The 19,681-nt window shown below is 38.8% G+C and overlaps 1 protein-coding gene across 2 annotated transcripts; it reads left to right on the forward strand.

Annotated features, from left to right (window-relative positions):
- On the forward strand, positions 1–13,302 carry LOC127417376 (carbohydrate sulfotransferase 1-like). Of its 2 annotated transcripts, none has more exons than XM_051657377.1 (3): positions 1–148; positions 7,514–7,659; positions 9,115–13,302. In XM_051657377.1, exons 2-3 carry the CDS (start codon positions 7,521–7,523, stop codon positions 10,230–10,232), a joined length of 1,257 nt encoding a protein of 418 aa, XP_051513337.1. In that variant the 5' UTR covers positions 1–148; positions 7,514–7,520; the 3' UTR covers positions 10,233–13,302. The 2 variants fall into 2 exon arrangements, with proteins under 2 accessions (XP_051513337.1, XP_051513336.1); XM_051657376.1 differs by having other exon boundaries at positions 11–148; positions 7,486–7,659.
- The last annotated feature ends 6,379 nt before the right edge of the window (positions 13,303–19,681 follow it).

The raw sequence follows: 19,681 nt of genomic DNA on the forward strand, positions 1-19,681 counted from the left end.
TTTCATACAGACTGCTCAGCACTCGAATCTTTTGGCTGAAATTAATGAACTGACTCGAGGACCGCTGGAATATCTGAATAACAACTCTACTGGATTTTTTATTGCCATGTGCGTTTTACTGGGGATGCATTTCAGCAGATCGTGAATGGTAAGATGCGCGCCTATCGTCCTCTCATCCGCGCCCATTCTCATGCAATACCTTTCTCCAGCTATTATCGAAGTCGTGTTTTGGTGATTGATTTTACTTTAATTAAAGCTGGTCGTGATCATACTAACTTCTTGGCTTCAAATGTGTTCCGAGTGCATTTGATACAGCCGCAGTAGGAGCTTGAGCAACTTAGTTGTGTCAGCAGAGGCTGTGACAAAGGATGCTCTTGATTAAAGTGTCTGGGTTCAGTGGTTCAAACAAGCTGGTAGTCAAACGTAAACAGCGCGGACGGACGCAAAAAAGTGTTCGGTGTGAACAGCCCCTGACTTCATCAGTACTGATATGTTATAGGCTACTCTATATGGAATATGGAATATGTAAGATATTAGTTATAGCCTCTAGGTAATCAAACTGCAGTCTTCTTGAAAGTAAGGCATGATTCGTTTTCTCTATCAGTGTAATAGCCTATGATAAAATATTTAACGGAGTGTCTATTTACACTAAGTGCAAATAGCCCATCTTGTTGGCAGAGGCTATTTACACTAACTCCACCCACTACTGCTCAGACAAAACTCACGACAGCCACAACAGATTTATTTGGGGTCAACTGCTGATCAGATGAATGTGGGCATATTTGAATTTTTCGCAATGGGGCAGAAACGTTAAACTGGTTAACTATTTGCGCTCAAATTGTGTGGTGGAAACATAGGATTTTACTACAAACTGCCACATGTAGCTCTGGGTGTAACAATAGTATGTGTATGTGTTGTCACACTGGAGATCCAGGTTCGAATCCCACCCCCTGAAGCACTTTTTCCCATGTCTCTACTCTTAATATTTCCTATAATACTACTTATAGTAATAAATAAAAGCGATTCCTCGCAGTGATTTGGTCACAGTGAAGATCGGGGAGTTGGTAGAAGGACCTGATCTGGATAAAATTAACCATGGTTTTACTGTAGTAATATTGTAGTAACCATGTTTTTTTGGTGGAAATTATAATTTTGATGTACTAACCATGGTGTTACTACAGTAACATGTTGTTAATAGTAGTTAATAGTAACCATGTTTAATTTTGTGGTTTCTGTGATTTTACTAGAAAAATATCATGGTGATACTATGGTTACTGTAGTAAAACCATGGTTAAGTTTTTTAAGGTAGGGTTATGGGTAGGGGTTGGTGTAGGGTGTCTTTGGGACTCCAAATAAACAATAAAAATGCTGCAGTGATGCCACTATACTGTATGTTAGTATTTAAACAGGGGTGTAAGTGTATCTACCACTATTTGCACTAGAGTACAAATATTATCTAACGCTATTTACACTTAGTGCAAAGAAGATGCTTTTTGTTGCTTTTTACACTTAGCGAAAATAGCATCTGTCACTGTTTGCACTTTGTGAAAATAGCATCTATCGCTATTTGCACTTACTGCAAATAGCCTCTGCCAACATTTAATGCATTAAAGGGATATTTAGGTTTCCAAATAATGGTAAAACATAAAAAAATTCTTCCTTCAGATAAAAGAATTGATGTGATAAGTATAAGAAATGCCAGGACTGAGATGATTCTCTAAGAGAATTACAATACTGTATACAGTACTGTAGATGTTTGAAGATAACTCCAAATCCAACTTTTTATTTTAAACAGATATCTGGTTTCCTGCTTAATTGGTTTCAAAAAGTGAGAGGACTTGTTAAATCTGGCTACAAATGCAAACATTTCATGATAGGCTTCAGATATCTAAAAGTCATAAGATGTTTGTGGGTGTCCTTTGTAAACTGTTTTCTTCTTATTGCATACTTTATCTTTTTTCTTCTTCTTCTTTTTTTTCAGTTCATTACCTCCTCTTGAGTAATTAGAGATTTAATAAATTCTCTAACTATTCAGACATGTGTTAGGTGAGGTGAAAGTAACTATTTGAATGCCATTTCGAGCTCTAGGGACATTAATTGGTTGTAATGGTGTTTTAAAACATATGACTATATATATTCACAGTAAGGTTGAGAGATCCAAAGACATTTATGGGGGAGAATTGAGACAGAGAGAAATAGATATACATTTTCTACCAATAACACTCTCATGGCTGAAAATGCTGGTGTTTGATTGTCTTGGTCGATGTGGCTGAAGTGATTTTTTTCAAAGAGCAGAGAAAGCTAATCATAGCTCCCAGTGTGCACATTGACAGAGATAAAGAGCATTTCCCCCCCTTATACTTTCTGTAATGTGGTAATAATATTTTTGACTGAAATAGCAGAATGATAGGAGAGTTTATTGTAAGAGACAACCCTGAAAATCCTGTAAATGGTATGAAAAGAGCTGCAGCCAATAGGGCTTTCAGGATTGGAATGACTGAAGAGAGAAACACACTGGAAAACTTCTGTAACTTAGACTTAAGCAGTTCTCAGTTATATTTCATATATGTATAAACCTTGTCTCAGTTATTCCTCCTAAAATACCTTAGGAGAAATAAAACAAGACACAAATGAGACAATTGCTGCAACCTAGTTTCATATAATGAATGTTACTATAGACCATTTCAAGAACTGTTTGTCGGTTTAAGGAAGTGATGTCTTTGTCCCTTGAACATTTCCGGCTAGTTGTCAAACTCATTCAAAACAAGTAGGTTAAAAGCTAGCGCAGAAGAAAGAGACACACAAGGTACGTTTTTTTACACTTCATTGATTATAATAGGAGCGATCCAATATTCCCGACTTTACCATTGAGGAAATAATTGAGTTTCTAAACTGCGATACACTTCCATCACCTCTCTCGAATAGACAAGCTCAATATCAGCAACACGTCTGAATAAGTCATTATAGGTAAACCTTTGATGTTCTTTAAGAAAATTTGTTGACTCCTTGTTTAAAGCATCCAGTAATAACACTTCATTGTTCTGTTTTAGTTCGACTCTAAAAGTATGCGCTAGTCATTTTATTTTGACAGTTCTGGGTAATAAAATTGCAGCTACCAGAAATGCTTCAGGGCACGACATGCACAGGTTCCGTTCTAATTCCTTTGATATTGTTAACATTCTTGAAATTGTCTATTACCAAATTTTTGCAAACTGACTTTTACGTGCTACGTTCTACATTTCACAGTTTCCTGGTGATTTAAATTACAAATACAACAGATGATTATGACTTTATTAACACTTATTTTCTGCACTTGTACGCACACAGTGCTATGTTATGATATTGAAACACTTTTACATAACGCATCATTTGAAAAACTATACATTTTAATGCTTGTATTACAGACTCACCGACATTTACACACTTATTGCAATGAGATTAGCTTCCACAGTAGCTCACCTGATTTGGCAGACCGCGGAGACAGCCCAGCCAAACACGCAAGCTAACATGTGAGACGAACATGTAATAGAATAGACATAAAATTACGTGGTTTCTTCAGAAAATGTGCTTTTCATGTCGCATTTGCTTTTTCCACACTATTGGTTATGTTTAGGCATTGGTTAAAGGTAAGGATGTCTGTTTTGTTCACCTCTCATTTTCTTTTATAACACTATTGATTAGGTTTAGGTTCAAGTTTTAGGTATAGCTATATTCCCGGGGGCCTGGGTAGCTCAGCGAGTATTGACGCTGACTACTACCACTGGAGTCACGAGTTTCAATCCAGGGTGTGCTGAGTGACTCTAGCCAGGTCTCATAAGCAACCAAATTGGCCCGGTTGCTAGGGAGGATAGAGTCACATGTGGCATCCTCCTTGTGGTCGCGATTAAGTGGTTCTCGCTCTCAGTGGGGTGCATGGTAAGTTGTGCGTGGATCGCGGAGAGTAGCATGAGCCTCCACATGCTGTGAGTCTACGCGGTGTCATGCGCAGCGAGCCACGTGATAAGATGTGCGGATTGACTGTCTCAGAAGCAGAGGCTGAGGGGGAGACTTGTCCTCTGCCACCCAGATTGAGGTGAGTAACCGCGCCATCACGAGGACCTAGTAAGTAGTGGGAATTCCAAAATAAAAAGGGGATAAAATAAAAAAATAAAAAAGGGTATAGCTATATTCCCCTACATTAGGGAGGTACGTTACTCATTAAAACCTCTGTCTTTTATTCACCTTAAAAACCTAGTCTGATTATGATACCATTTCACTCGCTTTTGGTAGCGAAACGTGTAATGAAGCACGTAATTTGGTTTTGTAAAAATGTTGCCACAGTCACTTAATACATTCATTAACCTCCTGAGACCCGAGCACGACTGCTGTGTGTATTTTTGTAACTAGTAGCACCTGATGAGCATGCAAAAAAAATCAAACAATCTAGAGCAAATTTATGTCCTTATATGTGGACAGCGGCACTAATTTGTGAAATTGAAAAAATACAGTGTTAGTTATTCATGTTTTGAGACATTACTGACATTACAGCTGATTTTCTCTAAAGCTGCTTTGGAACAATTTGTATTGGGAAAAGCACAAATAAAAAACTACAAATAAAAATGATTTGACTTGACTTTTGTGTAACAATGTTCTACTTTGGCAACAAAATCTCAGTGTTCTCTCTTTGCACTGTTAAACAAACAAGTGATAGTCAGTGCTGAAGCATTTTACCAATTAGAAATTATCATAATTAATTCTGATTCAGAGTAATGGCCTGCATCATCCACTGCCAACCATGTTAAAATAAAATTATAAATTCTGAATCTATGTACTGATTACCATTCTCCCATGTCTGCCAAACATGTTGAGTGGTCCAAATATCATCTGCAGCCTGAAACTGAACTTTTGGTCAGATTTTAGAATTGAATGCACTTAGCTGCATAGGAAAGCTATAGAGTGCTCCCTTGCTACTTATTTTGTGAATGACTTAACCTCCAGTGTGCTGTCTGTCTGCACTGATATCAGAAGAATTCAAAATGCACCTTTTTTCATCTTAATTCCATCTAAAGCCTCTGAAACCAAAATATTTCAGTTTTGGATGAACCCATTGATTCTCAGTGTGATAATGCACAGTAAATATAGGATTTCTAAGGAAAAGTAGCACTAAAGTACACAATAGTGTACATTATAATTTAGCAGCATGGTGTTTTGCGATTAAAAAAGGCATATAAAATGAAACTAGAGACTCTAATCTTTTGACTCAAACAGGTTTCAATGGAAAAACTAAATTAGGTTTCTTACCAGATGTAGTTTTGTTTGCGTTTCTCCCAAAGACAAACTCTCACTTTTAATGGCAGACTTTTAACAATTGAGAATTGAGAGAAACAATCAAGACATTATGAGATCTCATTTGTGATTTTTCTTTTCTATGGGATGACACTAGTCTCTTTACTCATGTCTAGACACTAACATATAGGTCAGATATGATTTCTTTTTTTAATTTTAAGAACAATCATGATTTTGGCCAACTTCTTGTGAATACATGAGTAGTTACATCAGAAAAACTGAGAGCTGGAGTTTCCCTAACCAGAAATTCACATAAATACAATCACCAGGTCACATGTAGCCCTAAGATAGCTTTATAGCCCTCAAATGATTCAATATATTGATTGTTACAGAAATAAACAATTGGATCAATATACTGATGGCGCTTGGCTGTTTTAGTTCACCATTTCTGTCTCTCATGCCATTAACTCTTCTGTATATAAATGTCATTTTCAATGCAACTGCTGTCGTGACTGGGCTTTGCAATGTACGAGCCACAATCTAACATTGAACCTACAGGCTAGCCACCTCTCAGATCCAAAGAAAGGCATAGGGAATGCACAATTAGCAGGCCAGCAAGCGCTTTTTCATGTATAGTTCAAGGGACTTCAGGCAAGCCAACATGGTTGTTCACTGATAAGGAGTGCTCGACTGCTATAAAATTGCCAAAAAACATGCTATGTATTTTGAAATTCTAAGTACATTGAAAATCGTTATGCTACATTTCTCTGACATGGATGTTAATTAAAATTCGATGCATGAAGAGAATATGTAATATGGCATTTTCTACTGCTCTTAAAGGTGCTGTAAGCGACTTCAGATATATTGCTAACTTGCACTAGACTTGAATTAATGAATTAGACAACCTTATCCCTTCAACCACATGCCCTCTCGAAGTAAGTCTTTTCGGATTGGCCAAAAAGGCCTTCCTTGTTTCTTTTTTTGCCATTTACAGAGAAGGCTGTCACAGAGACAAGTGCGATTTCTCAGGACACCTATTTTAGTGATTTGCCAGGTAGTAGTGACAATTTATTCAAGATAAAATAATAATAATAATAAAAAAACGCTCATCGCACCTTTCAAAAAATCACTTAGACCATGGATTCTGCACACCTTCTGAAATTCTTTTATGGAAACAAAGAGGAAAATGGATTTGGAGGCCAACTGTGTATTTTTTGTGCTTCCTGTGATTAACAAAATTGTTTTAAGAGGTGACTCAAAAGAAAAGTGGCAACATACGTCACAGCTAGAAAAGTCACTGCATTATTTAGGAGGCAATCTGTCATGATTTGAAGAGAGATGAGACTGTGATGAGAGGCAGGGAGTATGTTGCAGATCCTGCATTTCTTCAGCAGGCCTTAACTGAAAACTGCTGACAACAACTGATTAGTAGTATGTTTGAGACAATGTGGGCATTTGAAAAAGGGTAAAAGACCAACAACTGGTTTAGGTTGTCATTTGTGTGCACTCAATGGGCTGATACAGCTTTATAAACAGACCTTCCACATTTAGACAAGGTCACTTTTAAGGCGTCTTTAGAGAGGTATTGGAATTGACCTGGTTTGAAGCATATGCAAGCCGGTGGTTTCATGGATAAAGCCATCATGAAATGTGATGATATTCTGTCTCCTCATGATAGCCACTACCTCATTTGAACCTCAAAAATCTTATTTTGAGTTTATCTCACACTGGTTCAGGTGACAGTAGTGGCCACCTTGTGTTAAGGTCATTTTAAAATTTAAATATTATGCTGATAAGGACAAGTATTCTAATGTGTTATTGAGAGAATAGAAAAAATGCATAATTTTGTAGCTCTCTGATTCAGATTATATCTAATACTATCCCTGGGAGAAAATTAGCACCCCACTACTCCTTGTTTAGGCTTTATCTCCCGCAATGAAATTGCATCTCACTCCTCAAACATTTGCATCAATTTAAAACCATAAAACCCCACAAGCACTTCAGTGTAATGATCTCCCAACTGCAGTCAAAGCAATATACATGAAACTCTCTCAAATGCAGCTATCAAACTGGAGTGGGGGGGGGGGGGGGGGGTAATCAACCCTGAACAACAAAGAAAGTATAATGCTTCCCTAATTCTACAGAAGTTGCTTTACACTAGCCATGGCCATACAAAATAAAAGTAAAATGTAAATGTGTCCCTGCATGCCTTTCTCATAGTGTGAAGAATGTGATCGTGATTGTGCAGGAGCAATATGGAGTGCTCTTGGAAGACTCTATTGCTGCTGGTGTGCACGTCCATGGGGGTGCAGTACACTGCCATCCGCTCCCTCCATGACTCCTTCAGTGGCCCATGCCAAGACTACGCCCACTGCCAAGGACGCCAGGGTAAAGGTGAGTTACTGTCCTGTAATACAAGCAGTGTTGATTTTGCAGTAGTGCTAACTAGAAGAAAGGAACATTGCAATGTATAAGATTAAATGGTGTATTGTTTTATTCACAATGTTTAGGGTACACATAGGGTAACTTTGATTTATATTTTATTATTTTGATTAAATGATTACCTTCAACAGGTGTTGACATCTGATGATTTGTAATCAACATTTCTGTCATGCATTCCAAGCAGTATGTTGCAAGTTACATTTTTGGACACTTTTTAAAGGAATAGTTCACTAAAAGTTCACAGCTCTGCCTAACATCTCCTTTTGTGTTCCACGAAAGAAAGTAAGTCATATGGGTTTGGAACAACATAAGAGTGAGTACTGTAAATTATGACAGATTATTTTTGGTTGAAATATCCCTTTATATTCAATTATAATTAATGTTTGCTTATAATTATTTATTAATTACACATTTGCACATATACAGTGAAATTCTTTTTTTCACATATCCCAGCTAAGCTGGGTTCAGAGTGCAAGGCCAGCCATGATACAGCACCCCTAGAGCAGATAGGGTCAAGGGCCTTGCTCAAGAGCCCAACAGTGGCATCTTGGTGGTGCTGGGGCTTGAACTCCTGACCTTTTAATCAGTAACCTGGAGCCTTAATCGCTGAGCCACCACAGCTCTAGGCAGTTTGACAAGATCATACCGAAGATGACATTCTCCCTATATAGGAGTATCTCTCTTACGGCATCAACTGTGTACTTAGTATGTTAGTAAGTAAAGAAATTAACCGCCATCATCTAGGAGAAAACTTTAAGAGATGCAACCTGGAAATTCCCTCCTCCACGTTGGAAGAGAGCAAAAGATGGAATATCAATCATTAATTCTACAATTATCTCATCATTAATCTGCAGTAATATGTCCTCCCAGACCAGCTGTTTGCACTTGCAGCAATTGTCTACTCACACAACCTAATGTGCTACGTGCAATCAGTCTCTCATCAACCGTAATTACAAATGTTATTACTCTCTGCCACCCTTTTGCTATAAATAGTAATTGTTCATTTTGAGCAAAAGTCACATAATCTTTTTTCTTATGTGGAGAAATGCAGTCATTGTTCGGATTTTAATTTTGCTAGTTTTTTTTTTTACCTTATTGCTTCCAAATGATGAAATGATTACTGTCACAGAATGAGGCAATCCAGATCTTCAAAACAACACGATTATTGCCCTACATTACCTCTCAGCAGGGGAGAACAGGTTTCTGAATTGCACTACACTTTATAAAAGTTTTTGCAAAGGTCTTGTTTTATTTCTAAACCAAAGCCCCAGGTTTCATATCTTAGCCAAATAACTGATTGATTAAAGAGGTAGAAGCTGAACTAATTGGGTCTTTTGTGGCCCTGTAATGTCCTCTGTGGTTTTAAGAGTCGAGTTTGATCTCACTCTCTCTTCTTCTCTTCCCCAGAGCATAGATTGAAATCTCTGTGCGATGACAATCGTGTCCCTGCTGAGACTAATGCAGCTCGGAAACACATCCTTCTATTTGCGCAAACCCGAAGTGGCTCCTCCTTTACCGGACAGCTTTTCAATCAGCACCCGGGCATCTTTTATGTTTACGAGCCACTCTACCATGTCCAGCAGGCCTTCACTAATTCTAGCAGTCACCTGCAAAGGGCTTTGGATGGTAGAGCTCTTTTGGGGGCCTACAGAGATCTCCTTCTCAATCTCTACAACTGTGATATCAACTTCCTGGAGAGTTACATTCGCCCTGAACCACAGGATCACATGACTGGGGCCTTTTTCCGCCGCAGCTCTAGCCATGCCCTCTGCACACCTCCTGTATGCCTTGAAGGAAGTGAGGAGATCCTGGGAGGCCAGCCAGATGAAACCTGGTGCCCCAAAAAGTGCCAAGCCTTGAATCTCACTCTGGCCTCTCAGGCTTGCCAATCACGGAACCACATAGCCATCAAGACAGTTCGTATCCCCGAAGTAGGAGATCTACGTACGCTGTCAGAAGACCCCCGTTTAGATTTGAGAATTGTACATTTGGTGAGGGACCCCCGAGCCATTCTTGCATCACGTATGACTGCCTTTGCGGGTAAATTCAGGGCCTGGAAGATCTGGAATGCCACTGGCCGCCAACCACGGTACGTGGATCTGACACAGATAATGAGAACATGCAGAGATATAGAGTATTCTGTGGAGATTGGCCTGCAGAAGCCTACTTGGCTGAGGGGGAGGTATCTTTTGGTGCGCTATGAAGACTTGGCCCTGAATCCGGAGGAAAAAGCCAAGGAGATCTACAGATTCCTAGGGGTGGACTTGCATCAAAGAGTGCTCACATGGATTGCTCATAACACCAATGGTACTGCCCCATCTTCTTCAGAGTGGAACTACAAGTACTCTACCACAAGAGACTCTAAAGCCACAGCTCAAAGCTGGAGGGTGCATCTAAACTTTGATATTGTTAAGACAGTTCAATCTTTATGTAACAGAACTCTTGCCTTGCTAGGCTATACTATCGTCCATTCCGTAGATGAACTGAGAAATATAACAAATAGTTTAACAGAACCTAGGACATAGTGAATTAAGCGTTAAGTGAACTACTCAGATTTCACAACAAATTATTTTTGGTTACACAGAATATTGTGTTAAATTGCACTTCATATTTCGCACCGTTCTCATAACATGCATACTAATTGCCAGAGCTGCGTTACTTCCCCCAAGGCCTGGGGCTAACGCACCCCTCCCATGTGCCATTTAATGAATCCTACTATGGCGAAGGCTTCCGTGTGGGAAGTAATTATGTCATGAATACGTTGCTTGGTAACCATCCTTTAGCACCCCGTTACGTGAAGTAATTAATACTCATGAGTCAAGCTATTAGCATAGCAGGATTCTTTCATTATCACCCGGAGCCCTGTGCCCATCATTTTAGGTAAACCAAATGTACATTAGCGTCACCAAAGGACAACTTCCAACAATTGCTCAGCAGACTCGCCAGTAAAATCAAGAGCACATAGTCTACACGAGACCTTGTATGGCCTTAAGTATGAATGTAGATCAGAAAATGACACAAACAGTGCATGTCCTTGGTACAACATGCACACAAAAATTTAAAATAAACTTGTGCAATCACATTACAACCACATAAATGAATATAAAATGAATGAAATGTCACTCACCACTATCAAAAAGCTCTCTTACTGATCTTAATAGCAAAGTCCCCAATTAAATCTTTGAAATCAGACTGGCACAGAAGGTCATGATCAGTTTGAAATACCGTCAAACAGTTCAATCTGTTTTGATTTACTGAAGTCATCATCTTATTTTTTCCTAGCCCTAACTTCAAAGTCTCTCTCCAGTGGCATTTGAGACAGTGAGGTTAAAGTTGTTTCTAAATGCTATCTCAACCTTGGGAAAACACTTTGGAGCTGCTGAGCTACTTTGCAACTTGTGATATGCAAATAAAAATCCCTATTTAATTAATATGCTATCTCCTGTTCCCCAGGCCCCCTAGAGGTCAGGCCCAGGGCTGCAGCCCTTGTGCCCATTGGGTAAACACGGCCCTGCTACTTCAATTGCAGTTTACAGTTTATATCATGGGCTGAATTACTAATTCCACAAACACATACCATTTTGGAAGTGAGAGGCTCAAATATTCAAGAATATGTAATGAAAATGTCTTATTATTACATGTGTTGTTTTGAGAATACAAATGCAGAGATTATGAGGTTGAAAAGGTTGTCTCAGTCTAGTTTAGCCTTAAAGTAATCTTGGATTTCAGGATCTCTTTGTAATTTATGAATTGTTGTTGTTGCTCTTGCCTTCCTGTCTGTTCTGTTAAGAAATTCTTTACTTAATGTATGTGACTCATACTCTTAAACTCAAACACTAATGCATATAAACTGGAAACATGCTTTATAAACAACTGTTCCTCATCTCAGGTATATGCAATGCACTTCTTCAGCCGCACTGCCATTTAATAAATATGCAGAAAATAGAAAATAGCAATGACGAAATAAATTATTGTCATCTTTATTTTGTAATTTAATATGCTACGTGAATATGTTTGTTTCTTTTAATTATTTATGGATGCTTTTCCAAAAAAGCAACAGAATTATGTGGAACATTGTGCACTTATTGAATTGTAGCAGCAAACATGATCAGTCTTGAGTGATTATTTGTCCATTTGTAAGCTTTTTATGTTTGTTTCTAGTGTAAACACATTGATCTGCCTTAGTATTAATAATTAAGCAGGAATGGTGGAAAATGTCTATACGTAAAATGAACCAGAAGCTTCGGTTTTAATGTAGGTGTGATTTGCTGAAGTTCTGAATGATATTTTTCAAAAGGAAAATAAAATAATTAATAAAGAGAGAGATTACCAAGGGATAATGGCCACAACTCAAAACCTTCCTTTTTTCTCCGTAAGTTTTATTTTGTTTTCAAAGGCAAGATGAGCAAGGCAGCCTACCATTACCATAATAAATGGATGAGAAGCAGTGGACCTTCCACTAAATGGTTGAATATAGAATACTTACCATTTCCCCACCTACATATTTTTGTAATGCATATGAACTCAACATCATTGAAAGGTTTCTATGATCTTTACTTTCAGAAGTACTTTTTTTAGTACCAGCACAAGTAAGCAGTTTTGTTGTGATTGTGTTGCGGTTCTCTATTTAGGAGGTCTGTAATACCTGGTAAAGGCTTTCTGTAATGGCTGTTGCTTAGCTGGTGCATCACCTCATGAAAGTATGTGATTTGAATTTTGCTATCTTTTCTTATGGGCACTCAGTTCAGTATTAAGTCCCCTTTTTTCACATTTTGTTATGTTGCAGCCTAATGCTAAAATGCTTTAAATTATTATTTATTTTTCACATCAATCTACACACAGTTTCAGTTTTTTCTTATTAATAAATTTGCAAAGTTATCAAAAATCTGGTTTTTGCTTTGTCATTATGGGGTATGGAGTGTAGAATGATGTGAAAAAAAATGAAGGGGTCTGAATACTTTCTGAATGGGCTGTGAATACCATGTGACTAATTCCTCTGAAACCGGAGTAAAATGACATCTAGACATGTTGACAATGCTGTCGGTTGATGGCATCACAAGAATGCACACAGTCCCACAGAATTCATCAATGGAGGAAGATGCTTTTTGCAGTATGGTGTAGACCATCTTCCTCCACTGATGGCTTTTTAAAGGTAGTCATAAATATGTTTTTTCAAAGCAACATAGACATTTTTAATGTTCCTTTTTATGTACTGTATGTTTAGCCAAGGCTTTTTGAGGGCTCTTAAAAGCATGAACAACCACTTCGACATCACAGCTTAGAATAGTTGCTTGTGAATGCCTTAGGACTGTGTGCATTACAGTGTAGATGTTCTCTAAAGCAAAACCAATAAAAGATAATTGAGATGTTGAGTAAAAATGGTTTTGGCATTAAAGAATATCAGATTTTCTTCTTTCATTACAGTATAATATTATTCTGCAAACAGTAAGATAATAAAAATATATTGTTAATCCAAGTGACCCAGTCAGACAGTTCCGTTTTTGCATGAAGAAAAACTAAATTTGACTCATGAACTGGAGACATCTTTTATGAGTAAATGGCTGCAAAAATAACTTACCACAGAGACCGTACAAACAGAGATGAGTCGGTGTCTTCTAAAGAAACCAAACTAAATGTAACCACAAGGTACTATGCTAAGACACATTTCTACCCAGAATCAGAAGAGTTAAAACAGCCCTGAGGGAGTAATCCTCCCTAATTTACAATCACTCTTTGCCCTGCAGCTGCTGATTGCAGGGTTATTTCTCAGAGGCCCTGAGAATATATCCACAGAAGAAACTCAATAGAAATGGGATTTAAGATGGAGGGAGAAGAGAAGCTATCTCTCTTTGAACTTAATCTGCAAAGGCAACACAAACCAGCAATAAAGCAGAGTTTATGACACCCTCTGAGAACTGTTTCATTGGCTTTGCCGTCGTAACCTGACATACAAAGACACCGGCCGCCTGAGTCAGCCGCACAGCTAATCACCCATCTCTTCACAGCCAATATCAGCCCCTTCTTAGGATGGCAGTAACCAATGTTCAGAGCAAATCCAGCACAGTTTCTAACAATGTGTGTGTTTGTGTGTATCGTGGGTGGTGTGTGGGTGTGTACAGTGTGGTTTTGTTCATGTGAGTAATGTATTTGCATGAAGGGATGGCGGTAAAGTGCCCATAGGTCAAGCATCTACCACATATTCTCTTGCCAAGAGAGGAGTGAAAGGGGAAAAAATCAACCGGTTCTCCACATCTGACCCCTTTTTTCTTAGAAAACATTGATCATATAAAGGTCAGGCACAGACTTGTGGAAGAAGAATACATATTAACATTGCTGAAATCATGGCCACGAGGAAGCAGGATGTAATATTTGAATGCAGCAAATATTAGAGAGTGTAAATATTATTTACATTATGGAGGTTGATACCTGGTCTATGGTCATTGCTACATCAAAATATAAGCTACAATATCTAGCTACTAAACTATACTAATGTAGCCGGTGAGTTGAAAATAATCACCAAAGGATACAAAAATATATTTTGGGGTTTTATTCGGACAGCTGTTCATTAAAAAGGAAAAAAACAGCAGTCGATGGGGCCATATTATATATATATATATTTAAAAGTATAAAGAAAATACAAAACTGTGCCTATGTGCTTTTTTGAAAAATGAAAAATGTAATTACAATCCAGGAGTTTTCTGACAATTTGTAAATGTGACTCAAAAAGAACAATGTCCCAAATGAGAGCAAAAATTATTCAGTGAATTTCAGCACAATGAAAATCAGTAGAAAGAAATATGGTACAATGGAATATGGTAGAGGCTAATATTAAATGAAAATACAACAGAGCATTAGCTTACCCATATGCTTCAGCATACATCACCTTAATACATGCTTAAACACTCACAGAATGTTATTATTTTTATTATTTATAATTTTTCACCAGGCTTTAAGGACACATATTGCAGTTTAAAACAATAGAATTATCATTACACATGTTCTCATTACACATGTTTTCACATATAACAGGTATTACACTTATTCACTAAACTGGAAAACACTCTGGGCTAGGAAGGGCACAAGTACTTGAGTACTCGGGTACTTGGACTTGGCAGCAATGATCGATCATGAAAAGGATGATCGATGGTGATCATGCATGATGTGACATTTCACTTGATTCCAAATTCAGTGACAATTACCTGACAACTAAACACAAACGTGTCAAAGAGGGAGCTTATTTTTAATTTTGAGATTGATTACGTTGTGATTTTGAGGGGTACATTGATTGTCAGAGATGTCTCATAGCAACCAAACTGATATACGATGCTGCAATGCTATCATTACGATAATCAAAAGAGAGTGTATCCGTGCAAAACATTAACCGTGTTTTGAACACCTGTCTCTGCAAAACGTTTGCTAAACATGTTTTATTATCATGTAAGAACTTTGATTTGTTAATGGATATTATTTAATAAAAGTGAGTGGGTAAACATTCAAGGAAGGGAGGGAAAGGAGGACACAGAAAACTTCGGCTTCAACTCAAAGGTATAACAACACGTGCTTGCCCTGGATAAATGGCCGGAACCTCGGCAGGGCGAGCAGTACTGCCAACAACTTGAGGCAGTTGATGTGCCAATGCAGCCGCGGGCCAGTCCGGGAGCCGGTGACTGTGTGCCTGTTGCATACGGTGCCACAGCCCGTCTTGGAGGCGTCTGTCATAACCACGACGTGCCTGGAGACCTGCTCTAGTGGAAGCCCTGCCCATAGAAATGCAAGATCAGTCCAAGGGCTGAAGAGGCGGCAACAGATCGGCATGACCACGCGATGTGTCCCGCGGCACCATTCCCATCTCAGGACTCGAGTCTGAAGCCAGTGCTGAAGTGGTCTCAGATGCGTCAAGCCGAGCGGTGTGGCAACTGCTGAGGATGCCATATGCCCCAGGAGCCTCTGAAAATTTTCAGTGGAACCACTGTCTTCTGTCTGAACGCCTTCAGACAGTTCAGCACCGACTGTGCACGCTCGTTTGTGAGGCGCGCCGTCATCGAGACTGAGTCCAACTCCAAGCCGAGAAAAGAGATGCTCTGAACTGGGGAGAGCTTGTTCTTTTCCCAGTTGACCCGAAGCCCCAGTCACATCCCGAGAGTGAGCTAGGATTAGCCAGTCATCGAGATAATTGAGGATGCAGACGCCCACTTCCCTTAGCAGGTTATGTAATTTTGCCTTACAAATTTGTGAGGCAAAATTGAGCAATCCGATGGCAAAGTTGTCATGGGGGCTCTTGCAGGCACGCATGGACCTTTTGAGTTTGGAGGGATTGATGCCGGTTGGTGCTCTCATGCGTGGGGTTATTGCGCACGTTTTCTTTTTTTTTTTTTTTGGTTCGGGGGGGAGTTCGGGGTTTGAATGTTGCACTAATGGGGATTGTGGTCTGTATAATCTTGTTTTTGACACACATTTTTTTTCTTTCTATTATATCAAGATGTCAATCGTTAATATGAATGGATTATCCCTCTCCACATGGAATATGAATGGGTTGGGGCATCCCATAAAAAGAAGAAAGGTTGTTACTTTTCTTAAGTGTAAGAAATATGATATAGTGTTTCTTCAAGAAACACATATTTCCCCACAGGAAGCTGAAAAATTTGGGAAGATATGGGGTGGACATGTTTTTTTTTAGTGCTGGCTCAAGTAAGAGTAGGGGAGTTATTATATTGATAAATAAACATCAACAATTCAAATATCTCAAACAGATTAAGGATAAATTAGGAAGAGTCATTAGTGTTTTAGTTGAAACTCAGGGACAAAGGTTGATTTTGGCTAATATTTATGCACCTAATGCTGATGACCAGAGTTTTTTTATAGATCTTGAAGGGTGTTGCAAATTGCTGGCACCCCTTATGATATAATATTGGGAGGAGACTTTAATCTTTTGATGGACTCAGTTCTTGATCATAGTGAAGCGAAAGTGTGTAAGCCCCCTAGAGCAACATTGACACTTCACAGGATGTGTAAAAATCTTGGTCTTGCAGATATCTGGCGACTTTTGAACCCATCTGGTAGGGACTATAAATTGTTTTCATCAGTCCTTAAGATTTATTCTAGAATAGATTTTTTTTTTTATATCTAAGTCCCTCATTTCATCTGCAGTCGATTGCTCAGTTGGAAACATCTTAGTCTCAGATCACGCCCTGGTAAGTTTAGAGATGTTGCCACATACGGAGAAAAATAAATCATATAGTTGGCGCTTTAATGTATCGCTTTTGCAAAATCCTGATTTCCAACAAATGTTAAAGGCTGAAATCAATGCTTATATGGGGACCAACTGGTCCTCAGTATCCTCTGTGGACGTGGCTTGGGAGGCACTTAAGGCTGTTCTTAGGGGTCGGATCATACAGTATGCCTCATTCCTCAAAAAATCCAAAGCACAAGAACTTGTGGAATTGGAAGGGAATATTAAAAGGGCAGAGGCAGAGCTGAAATGTTGTATGTCGTCTGATGGCCTCAGAGAATTGACCCGATTGAAATATAGATATAATGCTATTTTGTTGCAGAAAGTGGAGTTTTGGTTATTCAGGGCAAGACAGTCATACTTTGAGTCGGGGGACAAAGCAGGGAAGCTTTTAGCTAGATACATAAAACAGAGAGAGTCTTTTTTTCACCATTCCCTCAATAAAATCTTCTGCCAGTGAAATATTTACCTCGACCAGTGATATTAATAATGCATTTAGGGAGTTCTATTTTTGTAAAATTTGTGGATCCATTAGAACTCCCTAAACTGACGACCGAGCAAAAAAACTCTCTTGATTCTGAGGTAACCTTGAAGGAGCTTGACGAGGTAATTAAGTCCCTGCCTACAGGCAAAGCTCCGGGGCCAGATGGATTTGCCGCTGAATTTTTTAGATCTTGTGCAACAGAATTGGCTCCAATTTTGCTAGAAGTTTATACAGAAGCATTAAAGAGTGGAAAGCTTCCCCCAACCATGACACAAGCCCGGATCAGTCTGATTCTTAAAAAGGACAAAGATTCAAGCGAGCGTAAAAGTTACCGCCCAATTTCCCTGATCCAGTTAGATGTAAAAATTTTGTCAAAAATTCTGGCTAACCAATTAAGTAAAGTTATGACATCTCTTATACATATAGATCAGGTGGGGTTTATTCGGGGCCGTAGCTCTTCTGATAATACAGGTGCATCTCAATAAATTAGAATGTCGTGGAAAAGTTCATTTATTTCAGTAATTCAACTCAAATTGTGAAACTCGTGTATTAAATAAATTCAATGCACACAGACTGAAGTAGTTTAAGTCTTTGGTTCTTTTAATTGTGATGATTTTAGCTCACATTTAACAAAAACCCACCAATTCACCATCTCAAAAAATTAGAATACATCATAAGACCAATAAAAAAAAACATTTTTAGTGAATTGTTGGCCTTCTGGAAAGTATGTTCATTTACTGTATATGTACTCAATACTTGGTAGGGGCTCCTTTTGCTTTAATTACTGCCTCAGTTTGGCGTGGCATGGAGGTGATTAGTTTGTGGCACTGCTGAGGTGGTATGGAAGCCCAGGTTTCTTTGACAGTGGCCTTCAGCTCATCTGCATTTTTTGGTCTCTTGTTTCTCATTTTCCTCTTGACAATACCCCATAGATTCTCTATGGGGTTCAGGTCTGGTAAGTTTGCTGGCCAGTCAAGCACACCAACACCATGGTCATTTAACCAACTTTTGGTGCTTTTGGCAGTGTGGGCAGGTGCCAAATCCTGCTGGAAAATGAAATCAGCATCTTTAAAAAGCTGGTCAGCAGAAGGAAGCATGAAGTGCTCCAAAATTTCTTGGTAAACGGGTGCAGTGACTTTGGTTTTCAAAAAACACAATGGACCAACACCAGCAGATGACATTGCACCCCAAATCATCACAGACTGTGGAAACTTAACACTGGACTTCAAGCAACTTGGGCTATGAGCTTCTCCACCCTTCCTCCAGACTCTAGGACCTTGGTTTCCAAATGAAATACAAAACTTGCTCTCATCTGAAAAGAGGACTTTGGACCACTGGGCAACAGTCCAGTTCTTCTTCTCCTTAGCCCAGGTAAGATGCCTCTGACGTTGTCTGTGGTTCAGGAGTGGCTTAACAAGAGGAATACAACAACTGTAGCCAAATTCCTTGACACGTCTGTGTGTGGTGGCTCTTGATGCCTTGACCCCAGCCTCAGTCCATTCCTTGTGAAGTTCACCCAAATTCTTGAATCGATTTTGCTTGACAATCCTCATTGTGCATCTTTTTCTTCCACACTTTTTCCTTCCACTCAACTTTTTGTTAACATGCTTGGATACAGCACTCTGTGAACAGCCAGCTTCTTTGGCAATGAATGTTTGTGGCTTACCCTCCTTGTGAAGGGTGTCAATGATTGTCTTCTGGACAACTGTCAGATCAGCAGTCTTCCCCATGATTGTGTAGCCTAGTGAACCAAACTGAGAGACCATTTTGAAGGCTCAGGAAACCTTTGCAGGCGTTTTGAGTTGATTAGCTGATTGGCATGTCACCATATTCTAATTTTTTGAGATAGTGAATTGGTGGGTTTTTGTTAAATGTGAGCCAAAATCATCACAATTAAAAGAACCAAAGACTTAAACTACTTCAGTCTGTGTGCACTGAATTTATTTAATACACGAGTTTCACAATTTGAGTTGAATTACTGAAATAAATGAACTTTTCCACGACATTCTAATTTATTGAGATGCACCTGTATTAGGCATTTCATCAATATCATGTGGTCAGTGGTGAATGATCAGACTCCGGTCGCTGCCATTTCACTCAACGCTGAAAAGCCATTTGATATGGTTGAATGGGATTATCTTTTTAAGATTTTGGAAATGTATGGGTTCGGGAGTACATTTATTGGTTGGATTAAGTTACTTTATAGACACCCTGTAGCAGCAGTACAAACAAACTGATTAATTTCAGATTATTTTACTCTG

The sequence above is a fragment of the Myxocyprinus asiaticus genome, chromosome 26, assembly GCF_019703515.2.
Source record: "Myxocyprinus asiaticus isolate MX2 ecotype Aquarium Trade chromosome 26, UBuf_Myxa_2, whole genome shotgun sequence".
Classification (NCBI taxonomy): Eukaryota; Metazoa; Chordata; class Actinopteri; order Cypriniformes; family Catostomidae; genus Myxocyprinus; species Myxocyprinus asiaticus.